The sequence below is a fragment of the Jaculus jaculus genome, chromosome 2 (assembly GCF_020740685.1).
Source record: "Jaculus jaculus isolate mJacJac1 chromosome 2, mJacJac1.mat.Y.cur, whole genome shotgun sequence".
Classification (NCBI taxonomy): Eukaryota; Metazoa; Chordata; class Mammalia; order Rodentia; family Dipodidae; genus Jaculus; species Jaculus jaculus.
The window spans coordinates 48,415,014-48,428,926 of NC_059103.1; the positions used below are offsets into that span (position 1 = coordinate 48,415,014).

At 46.8% G+C, this 13,913-nt stretch overlaps 1 protein-coding gene across 1 annotated transcript in view; it reads left to right on the top strand.

Annotated features, from left to right (window-relative positions):
• Window positions 1-6,579: 6,579 nt before the first annotated feature.
• The window catches only part of Afg3l2 (AFG3 like matrix AAA peptidase subunit 2), a 51,698-nt gene continuing 44,364 nt past the window's right edge, over window positions 6,580-13,913 (top strand). The window contains exon 1 of the mRNA XM_045142800.1: window positions 6,580-6,696. Coding sequence (XP_044998735.1) covers window positions 6,580-6,696 — 117 coding nt within the window. The remainder of the gene's footprint in view (window positions 6,697-13,913) is intronic.

Consider the following 13,913-nt stretch of genomic DNA (forward strand, 5'->3'; position numbering starts at 1 on the left):
GAAACCTGATTAATGTGCTTCTTAGGTACTTCTTCCACCCTCAGGGAGCTCTCCCTCCTGTACCTCGCCACTCCATCCATCTCCATCCATCGGAGATACTAGGCTTCTCCTGTTTCATGGGGGCTCTGCCTCTTTCCTTCTCTCTCTCTCTCTCTTTTGTGGCAAGCCCAAAAGACTGGCCCTTTTTTTTTTTTTTTTTGAGGTAGGGTCTCACTCTAGCCCAGGCTGACCTGGAATTCACTATGGAGTCTCACTCAGGATGGCCTCGAACTCATGGCAATCCTCCTACCTCTGCCTCCCAAGTGCTGGGATTAAAGGCGTGCACCACCACGCGTGAATATTTTTTTTTTCTTTTTAAGCAAGAAAGTGACAGTGAGAGCAAGAGAGAGAGAGAGAGAGAGAGAGAGAGAGAGAGAATTGGCCCACTAAGGCCTGCAGCTACTGCAATAGAACTCCAGACGCTTGCGCCCCCTACTGGGCACGTGTGACCTTGCACTTGCACCATTTGTACACCTGGCTTAGGTGGGACCTGGAGAGTTGAATATGGCTCCTTAGGTTTCACAAGCAAGTACCTTAACTGCTAAGCCAGCTCTCCTCTTTTTTTTAAAAAATTAATTTTATTTATTTATTTGAGGGGGGCAGATAGAGAGAAAATGAGCACACTAGGGCCTGTAGCCATAGCAAACAAATTCCAGACACATGCGCCACCTTGTACATCTGCCTTATGTGGGTATGGGGGAATTGAACCTAGATCCTTAGTCTTCACAGGCAAGCGCTTAACCGCTAAGCCATCTCTCCAGCCCCAAGTTTAAATCTTATGAATTCAAAGAATGAAACCCAGATTCTAGAGGGTGAAATTTAGAGAAATTCTATTATAGAGCTTAAGGGAAGGAAAGAGGGGCTGGAGAGATGGCTTAGCGGTTAAAGTGCTTGGCTGTGAAGCCTAAGGACCCCAGTTCGAGGCTCAATTCCCCAGGACCCATGTTAGCCAGATGCACAAGGGGGCGCATGCGTCTGGAGTTTGTTTGCAGTGGCTGGAGGCCCTGGCGCGCCCACTCTCTATCTATATCTGCCTCTTTCTCTCTCTGTTTGTCGCTCTCAAATAAATAAAAATTAAAAAAAAGATTTAAACTTGGAACTCGTGGAAGTTTTATGTGACTATGACTGTTGCAGTCAGGTTTGCATTGCTGGCAGAAATCACCTGACCAAGAGCAGCTTGTGGGGAAAAAAAGGTTTATTTTGACTTACAGATTCAAGGGGAAGCTCCATGATGGCAGGGGAAAACAATGGCATGAGCAGATGGTGGACATCACCTCCTGACCAACATCAAGTGGACAACAGGAACAGGAGAGTGTGCCAAACAATGGCACAGTGAAAGTGGCTATAACACTCATAAGCCCGCCCCCAACAATATACTGCCTCCAGGAGGCTTTAATTTTCAATTGCCATCAGCTGGGGAGACTATCATTCAGAATACCTAAATTTATGGGGGACACCTGAATCAAACCACCACAATAACCATCTGCCACTCTGTCCTGGATTGAAGCCCAACAAAAAGCTGGAAATGGTCTTTCAAACTCAAAGACAACCCAAATTCCCATATCAGAGGGACTGGGGATATAGCCCAGTGGTACAGTACTTGCCTGGAATGTGCTAGGTCCTGGCATACTCCGGGTTCAAATACCAGCAGTAAAAAAAGGGGGGGACTTGCCTGTGAAGCCTAAGGACCCATGTTTGACTCTCCAGATCCCACGTAAGCCAGACACACTAAGTGATGCAAGCGCAAGGTCGCACATGCCCACTGGGAGGTGCAAGCATCTGGAATTCGATTTCACTGGCTGGGGCCCTGGCACACCAATTCTATCTCCATCTCCCTCTCTCTCTGTGTCATTCTCTTTAAAGTTAAATAAATAAATAAATAAATAAATTACTGGATCTAAGGACATGTTCAGATCTATCTTCCTCAAATAGTCAAGGTGCCCTGGCATATTGTTATAATAGTATATGACCTTTTATTTTCTATGGTCTCTGCTTTCTTTTCCTACTTAGAATTTCTGAAGTGAGTCTTGCCAATACACACCTTAAATTCTGCTCTTAATTCTGCTAGTGCACACTTGAATTCTTTTTTATTTTTCCCCCAAGGTCTGGTTTCACTCTAGCCCAGGCTGGCTTCAAACTCACAGTGATCCTTCTACCTCAACCTCCCAAGTACTAAAATTAAAGATGTACACCACCACATAGCTTTACACTGGAAACCTAGCAAAGCATTTCTTTCCAGCTTTGAATCTCCTTACCTATGACTGTAGTCAGGTATTCAAACTCAAAAGGGGCTATGACCAAGAAGTCTGATGTTCCAAAGTGGGCATTCACTTTCCTGAAATTATTATTACTTTTTTTTATTTTTCTGCAATTATTTTTTTTATTTGTGTTGCTATGCTAATGGTTGAACCCAGAGGCCTGGAGAGATGGCTCAGCAGTTAGAGGTGTTTGCAGGTAGGGTTTGACAGCCTGAGTGCAATTGCCCAGTACCCACGTAAAGTCAGATGCACAAAGTGGCGCATGCATCTGGAGTTTATTTGCAGTGGCTGGAGGCCCTGGTGTGCCCATTTTGTGTGGTTACCCTCCACCACCTTGACCTTAGGCCACAAGAAGCCACTTGCTGATTTCTCACCCTGGGATACCAAAATAATTCCAAACAGCTTGCAGTTCAGACAGCTTGCAGCTCCCACATCCTCACTTCCCCTTTCCTCATTTTGCAGCTAGAATGTTCCTACCACCAACCCCAAAGCTAATGAAACCTCCGAGCCACCCACCACCCAGTGCACACTCTTGTTTCCAGAGCCATAGTGCTGCTGGGACCTGAGACGTCAACTGCTTAGGCCTCCCACGCTAAATAAAGCCTGTTCTTTGCCATTGAGATGCCTATCAATTTCTCCCGTTCAAACTCGCCTCTCAACTTTTTCCTTAAAATATGGACATTGGGGCTGGAGGGATGGCTTAGTGATTATGGTGCTTGTCTGCAAAGCCAAAGGACTCAGGTTCGATTCCCCAGGACCAACATAAGCCAGGAGCACAAGGTGGTGCATGCTTCTGGAGTTCGTTTGCAGCTGCTAAAGGCCCTGGTGGGCCCATTCTCTCTCTCTCTCAAATAAAATTTTTAAAATGGACATTGTTGGGGGTGGAGAGATGGCTTAGTGGTTAAGCACTTGCCTGTGAAGCCTAAGGACCCCGGTTTGAGGCTCGATTCCCCATGACCCATGTTAGCCAGATGCACAAGGGGGCGCACGTGTCTGGAGTTCATTTGCAGTGGCTGGAGGCCCTGGCGCGCCCATTCTCGTTCTCTCTCTCTCTCTCTGTCTCTTTCTCTCTCTGTTGCTCTCAAATAAATAAATAAAATAAGCAACAACGAAAATTTTTTTAAAATGGACATTGTATTTATTTGAGAGAGAGAGGATGTGTGAGCCAGGTCCTCTTGCCACTGAAAATGAATTTTATTTTATTTTTGTTAGAAATATTGTTATTTTTAGCTGGGTGTGGTGGTGTACACCTTTAGTCTCAGCACTTGGGAGGCTGAGGTAGGAGGATTGCCATGAGTTTGAGGCCACCCTGAGAATACATAGTGAATTCCAGGTCAACCTGGGCTAGAACGAGACCCTACCTTGAAAAACCAAAATAAATAAATAAATACATTTATTTTTATTTATTTATTTGAGAAGAGAGAATATATGGGCACATCAGAGCCTCCAGCCACTGCAAATGCACTCCAAATGCATGTGCCACCCTGTGCATCTGGCTTATGTGGGTGGTGGGGAATTGAACCTGGGCCCTTAGGCTTTACCACTAAGTCTCCAGCCCCTAACCCTAAGGTTTTTTGTTTTTGTTTTTTTTTTTAAGAAAAAGAGAGAGAGAGAGACAGAGAATGGGCATGTCAGGGGTTCTAGCCACTGCAAGTGAACTCCAAATGCATGTGCCATCCTCTGCATCTGGATTTTACATGGGTACTGGGGAAGTGAACTTGTGTTTTTAAGTTTTGCAAGCAAGTGCCTTAACCTCTGAGCCATCTCTCTGGCCCCATTTTAAGGTTTTTGATAGCTGCTCTGTTGTCTTAAGAACTTTGTAGATGTCTTCTGCCATCTAGTGGAAAAATATATGCAACACAGCTCACATGGGCAACCTTTTTTATTTTTATTTTTATTTTTTACTTATTTTAGGAAGGGGAGGATGGACACACCAGGCCCTCTTGCCACTGCAAATGAACTCCAACTGCATGCATGCCATTTTCTGCATCCTGCTTTATGTGGATTTTGGGGAACTGAATCTGGGTCGTTAGCCTTTGCAGGCAAAAACTAGGGGCTGGGAGATGGCTCAGCAGTTAAAGTTGCTTGTTTGCAAAAAAGCCTCCCAGCACTACTTCAATTTCCCAGTGCCCACATAAAGACAAATTCACAAAGTGATCCATGCACCTGGAATTCATTTACAGTGGCGAGAGGCCCTGACATGCCTATGCATCTCTCTCTCTCTCTCTCTCTCTCTCTCTCTCTCTCACACACACACACACACACACACACACACACACACTTTCTTTCTTTCTCTCTCTCTCTCAAATAAATAAACAAAAATATTTTTAAATAGGGGCTGGGGAGATGGTTTAGCAGTTAAAGTCACTTGCTTACAAGCCTGTTGGCCAGGGTTCCAGTCCCCAGCACCCACATAAAGCTACCTTCACAAAGTTGCAAATGCATCTGGAGTTTGTTTATGATAACAAGAGGTCTGGAGCTCTGATATTCTTTCTTTCTCACCCTCAAATAAACAAATGATAAATAAAAATGTTTTAAAAATTATTTTTGTTTATTTATTTGAGAGAGGGGAAAAGAGGCAGGGAGAGAGAAAAAGAATGGGCACAGTGGGGCATCCAGCCACTGCAAATGACCTCCAGACACATGTGCCACCTTGGGCATATGGCTTATGTGGATCCTGAGGTATCAAACCTGGGTCCTTTGGCTTTGCAGGCAAGAGCTTTAATCGCCAAGCCATCTCTCCAGCCTTGTTTTGTTTTGAGGTAGGGTCTCACTCTAGCCCAGGCTGATTTGGAATTCACTATGTAGTCTCAGGGCAGACTCAAACTCAGGGCAATCCTCCTACCTCTGCCTCCCGAGTGCTAGGATTAAAAGCATGCACCACCACACCTGGCTAATTAAAATATTTGTTTAAATTAAAACAACCAAAAAATTCATTCTGTTCAGAAATTATCTTCTGGATGGACTCAAGTGTGAATATATTCATAATAAAAATGTGGGCTGGAGAGATGGCTCAGCAGTTAAAGATGCTTGCTTGCAAAGCTTGATGCTTGGGTTCAAGTCCCCAGTACACACATAAAGCCACATGCTCAAAGTGGCACATACATCTGGAGTTTGTTTGCAGGACTCTGGTGCACCCATACTTACTTGTCTGTCTCTGTCTAAAATAAAATTTAAAAAATTATTAAAAATTTTTTTTGAGGTAGGGTCTCACTCTAGCTCAGGCTGACCTCAAATTCATTCTGTAGTCTCAGGGTGGCCTCGAACTCATGGCGATTTTCCTAACCTCTCTCTGCCTCCCAAGTACTGGGATTAAAGGCATGCACCACTATGTCCAGGTTAATTTTTTTTTTTTAATTTACTTATTAGAGACGGAGGGAAAGAGGGAGAACAGGCGAGCCAGGACCTCTAGCCACTGCAAACTAATTCCAGAGGCATGAGCCACCTTGTGCATCTGGATCACGTGGGACCTGGGGAATAGAACCTGGGTCCTTAGGCTTCGCAGGCAAGTGCCGTCTCTCCAGCCCCCTCTCAAAAACCCTCCCTGCCTGCGAAGCCTAAGGACCCCAGTTCTAGGTTCGATTCCCCAGGACCCCCTTTAGCCAGATGCACAAGGGGGCGCACACCTCTGGAGTTTGTTTGCAGTGACTGAAAGCCCTGGCGCGCCCGTTCTCTCTCTCTCTCTCTGCCTCTTTCTCTCTCTCTGTTGCTCTCAAATAAATAAGTAAAAATTAAAAAAAAAAAAACCTGTTAAAAAAAACCCTACCTCGAAAAACCAAAACCAAAACAAACCAAAAAGTTATTTTAAACAAACAAACTAACAAACAAACAAGAAAAAGATAAAAGCCGATTTGGTCTTTACAAAACCTGCTGTTCTTTCCGTCACGAACGCTGAAATGTGAAATGACTGGCCTCCAGCTTCTTCTGCCTGCAGACCCAGCAGGCTTTATTATTTCCTATTCGTGGCACCTGGCCCGGCCCTCCCTTAGGCCCCGCCCCCAATTTCCGGACCACGCCCACCACAGCTAGCCACGCCCACTCCGAGACCCCGGCTCCGGCCGAGGGCGTGGCCGGCTCCGAGTGGAGACGTCGACGTCCGCACGCCCGGGGCGGGGCCGGCGTCGGCGTGGCCCGCGTGAAGAGCGTGGGTCCGCCGTGGAGCGGCGGTGGTCACGCTCCGGTGCCGGGCGAGCGTTCGAAGCTGCGGGGCGCGGCCTCGCGAGGCCCCCCCCCCCCCACAACCCCGCCTGCGCGCGCTCGGGGCCGGGCCGCGCCGTTGGCCATGGCGCACCGCTGCCTGCTGCTGTGGGGCCGGGGCGGCTGCGGGCCCCGCGGCCTCCCGCCGCTGCTCGTGCCGGGCGGCTGCCTGGGGCCCAGCCGGCGGCCCTGCCTCCGCACGGTGAGTCCCGCGCGCCCGCCGCCCTCGCCCCGGCCCGGGGCCCGCGTCTGGCTCGGAGCTGGGGCCAGGGGGGCGGGTCAAGGTCACCGGCCCCGGAAGTCCGAGCGGCCCCTGCGCCTGGGACGGGGGCGGGCACGGGGCCCGGACACCGCGTCCCATGCCCGCGCCCCCGTGCGGGCTTCGCTGCGTGTCCAGGTCGAGACCCGAAACACGCATCTCGAGCAGCGTTGAACCTCGAACCTGCAAAGGTCACGTTACGCCTTGGTTCCCTTGGTGTTAGCTGCTTCCGTGACATTGGAAAGCAACGAACCGTGGGTGTGTGACTGTCTGTGTGCCGAAGGCGGCGCGGGGACTGGAGGGGTGGCTAAGCGAGTGAGGCGCTGGTCCGCAAAGCCGAAGGACCCAGATTCGGTCCCCCAAGACCCACGTAAGTCAGGTGCACAAAGTGGCGCATGCATCTTGGAGTTCATTTGCAGCGGCTAGAGGCCCTGGTGCGCTCATTCTCCCCCCACGCCCCGTCTGTCTCAGCCTTTCCTCATATAAATAAAAAATATATATAGTTTTAAAACTCGGCATGGGCGCGATGTAAGGGAAAGTAAGGGTCCTGGGTCCTCCGTTTTCCCGTCTGTTGAGTAGAGTATTTGATAGCATTCTGAGACCGGCATCTAATACATACCAGCAAATACTACTGGTATCAGAAATGCTTCAAAAAAAGGGCCTGTGTTGTGTTGTTGGTCGCAAAACTGTGCCTTTCTGGAAGCTTTTGCTGATGGTAATAATCTATCCCATGTAGGGCCACACACGGGATCTAATAGATTTTTCTGAAGTGATGTGTGTTAGCGAACACAGTCATGACACAGCTGCTGTCAGCTGTTTTGTTTTTGGCTTCCGAGGTAGGGTCTCACTCTAGTGCATGCTGACCTGGAACTCACTATGGAGTCTCAGGGTGGCCTTGAACTCAACAGCAATCCTCCTACCTCTGCCTCCCGAGTGTTGAGATTAATGGTGTGCGCCACCACACCGGGCTTCTTTCTTTCTTTCTCTTTTTAAAAAAAGTGAGGGCAGATAGAGAAAAATGGGCGTGCCATAGCCTCTAGCCACTGCAAACAAGCTTCAAGTGTGCCACTGTGTATTTGGCTTTACGTGGGTACTGGGGAGTCGAACCTGAGTCCTTAGGCTTTATGGTGGATAAGGCCCTGGGACTGGTCAGTGGAACCTGGTTTATTTCTTATTGGCTAATACTTCTCTAATTCCAAGTGGGACTTGTCAGTACAGTGGACTCCCAGTATCACAGAGAATTGGTTTCCAGAACCTACCAAGGTCACTAGTGCTGGAAGTCTTTGCATATAATCTAAACATCCTCATACTTAATTGCCTGACATGTAACCCTACCTGGCCTAGTCAGTAAGCTCTTGCTTTTTATTTTATTTTTCATTTTTAAAATATAGTTAGTTATTTTGCAAGCAGAGAGGTACAGAAAGAGAGTGAATAAGAATGGTGCTCCAGGGCTTCCTGCCACTGCAGATGAATTTCAGAGACCTGCACCAGTTTGTGTATTTGGCTTTATGTGAATGCTGGGGAATTGAACCCAGGTCCTTAGGCTTTGTAGGCAAGCGCTTTAACTGCAGAGCCATCTCTCCAGCCTCTTTTTGTGGGTGGGGGGACAGGGTTTCATGTAACCCACACTGGTCTCAAACTGTGTTGATGGCCTTGAATTTAGAATCTTCTTCCCTTTTCCTCCTGAGTGCCAGGATTACAGGTGTGTACCACTGTAACCCTTGTTTTTTTTTGTTTTTAGACTTTTTTCTGTTTTTATTATGTGTATGTGTAGTCACATGTGTGTACATGTGTACAGTGGCTGCGTGCATGCTATGGGGTGCGTATGGAGGTCAGAGGATAACCTTGGGGTATTTTCCCTTCCACCTTTTGAGACTGAGTCTCTTGCTTGTACCCAGATTCTCCTGTCTCCGCCTTCCATTATTGTAGGTGGGTTGGGATTATAGCCGCTTGGGCAGCTTTGCCTCCTTGTGGGTGCTAAGAGGGAGCAACGCATGTGGGCAGGCTTGTAACTGCTGAGCCATCTCCCTAGCGCTCCCCCTTTCTTTGCCTGTGTATATGTCGTGGGTGTGGTGTAGTGTATGCACTTGGATGCACCCTTGTATTGCCCTGTATGCGCCCCTGACTTGGCCGGAAGATCTGGTGTCCCTCTCCATCGCTCTTCACCTGTTCCTTATTGAGCTGGAGTCTCTTATTGAGCCCTGGTGATTCCCTGGTTTCTAGAGGCTCCCCTTTGCTGCCTGGGGTTACAGACGGGTGACTACACTGTGCTGTTTGCATGGATTTTGGAGATTGCAGTCGCGCAGTCTGAGGCCCCTCAGGTCCTCTTGCTTGTGCGGGAAGTACACTTAATCACACTTAGCTGCTGAGTCTTCTCTCCAGTCCCTGGTTTTTAAAATCACTTTTATTTATTTGTTTATAAGGGGGGAGAGAGAGAGAGACAGAGAGAATGGATAAACCAGGGCCTCCAGCTGCATGTGCCACTTTGTGCATCTGGCTTTATGTGGGTACTAAGGAATCAAACCTGAGTTGTTAGGCTTTGCCAGCGAGTACCTTAGCCGTGTACCATCTCTCCAGCGCTCCTGTTTTGTTTCTGAGACATAGTCTCACTATGTTGCCTAGACTGGTCTGTAACTGGTGACCCATCCATTTCATCTTCTTGAGTACTGGGCTCACAGGCATAAATCACAACCTTCGTCTCATAACCTGTGAGTGTATATGTGTCTCCATTCGTTCATACTGGCCTTGACCTTGAATTTCTGATCCTCCTTCCACCTCTTAACTGCTGGGGTTATGAACATGTGCCACCACACCTGGTTTTATGTGGTGCTTGGGGAACTTAGGGCTTTGTGCACGCTAGGCAACTAAGCCACATCCCCAGCCTCTCTCATATTCTTTTTTTTAAAAATATTCTTTGTTCATTATTTATTTATTTATTTGAGAGCGACAGACACAGAGAGAAAGACAGAGGGAGAGAGAGAGAATGGACGCACCAGGGCTTCCAGCCACTGCAAACGAACTCCAGACGCGTGCACCCCCTTGTGCATCTGGCTAACGTGGGACCTGGGGAACCGAGCCTCGAACCGGGGTCCTTAGGCTTCACAGGCAAGCGCTTAACCGCTAAGCCATCTCTCCAGCCCCCCTCTCATATTCTTTAAACACTTAAAATCAACTCTACTTGCAATGCCAAATACAATGTAATTGCTTTGTAGGTAGTTTTTTTTTTTCTTTTTTCTTTTTTTTTTTTTTGGTTTTTCAAGGTAGGGTCTCACTCTAGCCCAGGTTGACCTGGAATTCACTATGGTGTCTCAGGGTGGCTGTAGGTAGTTTTAATGCCCCAGCATTCAAGGAACAGTGACCAAAAAAAGGTCTGTTCAATAAAGATACAATTTATAGTTTTTGTTGTTTTGAAACAGTCTCATGTAGCCCAGGCTGGCCTCATACTTACTACACAGATTAGACTAGCCTTGAATTCCCGATTCTCATTTCCACCTCCCAAGTGCAGAGAATATAGGTGTGCACCATCACACCAGCTTGCATAATTTTTTTCCTGAGTATTTTCAGTCAACAATTGGCGGAATCAGGATGTGGGACCTATGGATAAGAAAGGCTGTGGGGTACTTGTGATTTTTACTTTGAAGCGCCTATCAATCTTTGGTTTACTCCTTAGTTCTCTTTTTCCTGTGGAATACTGGCCTATACCAGGCCCTTTTCAGGTTCTTGAATTGCATGTTGCCCTGCTTATTTGGTCCTTTTACAGTGAGCAGACGTTGGACTCAGGGACCTGCCGTGTGAGGTTGTAGGTTCCCGTGGCAGGAATCTTATGTAAAAGGCTTTCTAGTTGCACTGTTCCTGTGAATCACCAGTGCTGAGATATTAAGGATACCTTCCCATGTTGACAGTTTCAGCTCCTTGATTTTGGGGTGTGGCATATACTCTTGGTACTGGTTGGGGACACCTTGGCATCCCTGTGCTGCCCATGCTGCTCTTAAAGATCAGACAGTTGCTGTTCTCATCGTTGAGGTTCTTGAGAACATTGTTTGGATTTGTTGAGATACCAGTTCTCAGCTGTGATGTCCAGAGATGACAAAGCAACTGAAACGTGCCTGCATCATCAGGTAAGTTGTAACTCTCTCAATAGAGTGTGCTTGGGGATGGTTTATTGTTGTTTCTTTGTAGAAAGCAGCCTCAGTGAAAACGCAGTCCTGAGGATTGATAAGATTATTACAGTTTCAACTGTTAGAAAGTGGCCTGGGGGCTGGGAAGATGGCTCAGCAATTAAGGTGCTTGCCTGCAAGGCCGGGGGATCTGAGTTTGATTCCCCAGTACCCATGTAACACCAGATGTGGTGCATGCATCTGGAGTTCATTGGCAGTGGCTAGAGGCCCTTGTACACCCGTTCTTTCTCTTTCTCCTCCTCTTCTCTCACTCAAATAAGTAAAATAAAAAGGAAAGAATACAGCCTAGGATGCTTGAACAGTGCTGGGATTGATAAAAACTATGGGAACTTTTAAAAATAATTAATTTAGCTTTTATTAACAACTTCCATGATTGTAAACAATATCCCATGGTAATGCCCTCCCCCCCCACTTTCCCATTTGAAACTCCAGTCTCAATCATATCCCTTCCTCCTCTCAATCAGTCTCTCTTTTATTTTGACGTCAAGATCTTTTACTTCCTATTATTATAGTCTTGTGTAGGTAGTGTCAGGCATTGTGAGGTCATGGATATCCAGGCCATTTGGTGTCTGGAGGAGCATGTTGTAAGGAGTCTACCCTTCCTTTGGCTCTTACGTTCTTTCTGCCACCTCTTCCACAATGGACCCTGAGCCTTGGAAGGTGTGATAGAGATACTGCAGTGCTGAGCACTCCTCACTGATCATGATGCCTTCTGAGTCACCAAGTTCACTGCCATCTGAAAAGAGAAGGTTCTCTACCAAAAGAGAAGAGTAGCATTAATATATGGGTATGAACATTAAGAGAAGTGCTTACTGGGCAGTTTGATGAGCATAGTATATTTAGCCAGACAGCAGCAGATGCTACACCTCTAGGGGTCATAGCTACCCCTGTTGTAGGTATTCATTATCAGGGATGTATTCCCTCCCATGGAGTGTTCCTCCAGTCCAGTTACAGGGCAGTTAGTTTCCACTATGACAGACGTGCCACTATTGTACCCTTTGGCTCATTTGGCCTGGCTGGTCAATTATAAGGCTTGCAGTGTCCACTGTTGAGTATCTTCACTGGTGATTTCTCTTTCTCCCATTGAACTTCATGTAGAATGGCTTCTTCCAGCTTTCTGTCAGCTGGCCTACATGGAGGAGGTTATCAGCTCAGTTCCAGCAGGATTTCTCAGTGGCCTTGCATCCCAAGTATGTGAAGTCTTCAGCAGTAGGGTCTTACCATCTATTCCTGGTGGGAAACCAAGGGCTTCGGCAATGGCTTGTAATGTTTTGGGGGTATCAGGGACCTTCCTGGCAAACAGCTCACTGAAAGGTATCCTATGGAGACTTTTAAAGTTGGACTATGTTGGGGCTCCTGGATGGAATGTGGTGGTTCGAATCAAATGTGCCCCCTCCCCTAAACTCGTGTGTCCTGCGTTCTTGGTAGAGTGTTGCTGGAGGAGGTGTGCTCCTATAGGCAGGATTTGGAGTGTTATAGCCAGCTCCCCCTTGCCAGAGCTCTGCTTAATCTCTTGCTGTTTTCACCAGCTGTGGCAGAAATGATGTCCAGAGAATGGTCTGAAGAGGGAATGCATTTTTAAATATTTAATTACTTTTTATGTACTTACTTGGGAGCGAGAAGGAGAAAGAGGCAGATAGAGATAGTGGCCTTCAGCTACTGCAAATGAACTCTAGATGCATGTGCCTCCTTGTGCATCTGGCTTACATGAGTCCTGGTGAGTTGAACTTGGGTCATTTGGCTTTGTAGGCAAACACCTTAAGGGCTAAGCCATCTCTCCAGCCCCAGGAATGTATTTTTTTTTAAGATGGTCTCATGTAGCCTAGGATGACCTTAAACTTCTGATCCTCCTGCCTCTGTCTCCCCAGCCCTGAGAGGACGTTTTGAGGCAGTAAGTAGTTATAGAGTGGAAGTGCATGCCTAGCTCTGTAAACTGTAATGTAAAGACTCGTTTCATATTGTGATACAAGGAAATACTTATATTACCTCTGTGCTACCCATTTCTATTTAGTTGGCCCTCCATATCTGTTAATACTCTTAGATTGAAAATATTTGGAAATAAATAAAATTTAAAAAGGGGTTGGAGGGATGGCCTAGCAGTTAAAGCATTTGCCTACGAAGCCAAAGGACCTAGGTTTGATTCCCCAGGACCCACATAAGCCAGATGTACAAGGGGCACATGTATCTGGAGCACGTTTGCAGTGGCTGGAGGCCCTGGCGTGCCCATTCTTTCTCTCTCTCTGATTGCAAATAAATAAATAAAATTTTTAAAAGAAGGACAATATGTGGGAAAGAAGTTGCATCTGTATTGAACATGTGCAGACTTTAGACAAGACAACAACTATATATGACAATTCTGTTGTATTAGATATAGGTAATTTAGAAGGGATGCGTACTTAAGGTGTGTAGGCTTTAGGAGCTACACCATTTTATTTTTATTTTGCATGTGTGTTTTTGTGTGTGATTAGCACATGCCTCATGTATGATGTGTGTGTGCATGTGTACACAGCACATACTCCATGTATGGCATGTGGAGATCAAATGGGAATGTCAGGTTCCCTCCTGTTATTCATAGATATATTTCCTTGAGACTGAGTCTCTCTTCTTCACTCTGGAGCTGCTGGGGTTTTGGGTTTTGCAAGGTAGGGTCTCACTCTAGCCCAGGCTGACCTGGAATTCACTACTCAGAGTGGGCTTGAACTCAGAGTGATCATCCTGCCTCTGCCTCTTGAGTGCTGAGAGCCACCACACCCGGCTACAAATTTAATTTTGATCAAACTCTTGTCAGAATAATCCATAAAACTTGGCTTACCATTCCAGAAGACATCTTCAGTTGCAAGCACCAAGTACATGCCCATTCCTCCAAAGCAAAAGTTCCAAATGACCAACATCCACATAATTAGGTTCATCTCACCCCACTCCTGGTACCAACTTCTGTAACAGACAGCTTCAGGTTCTCTGAGATGAACTTTCAGACCAGGC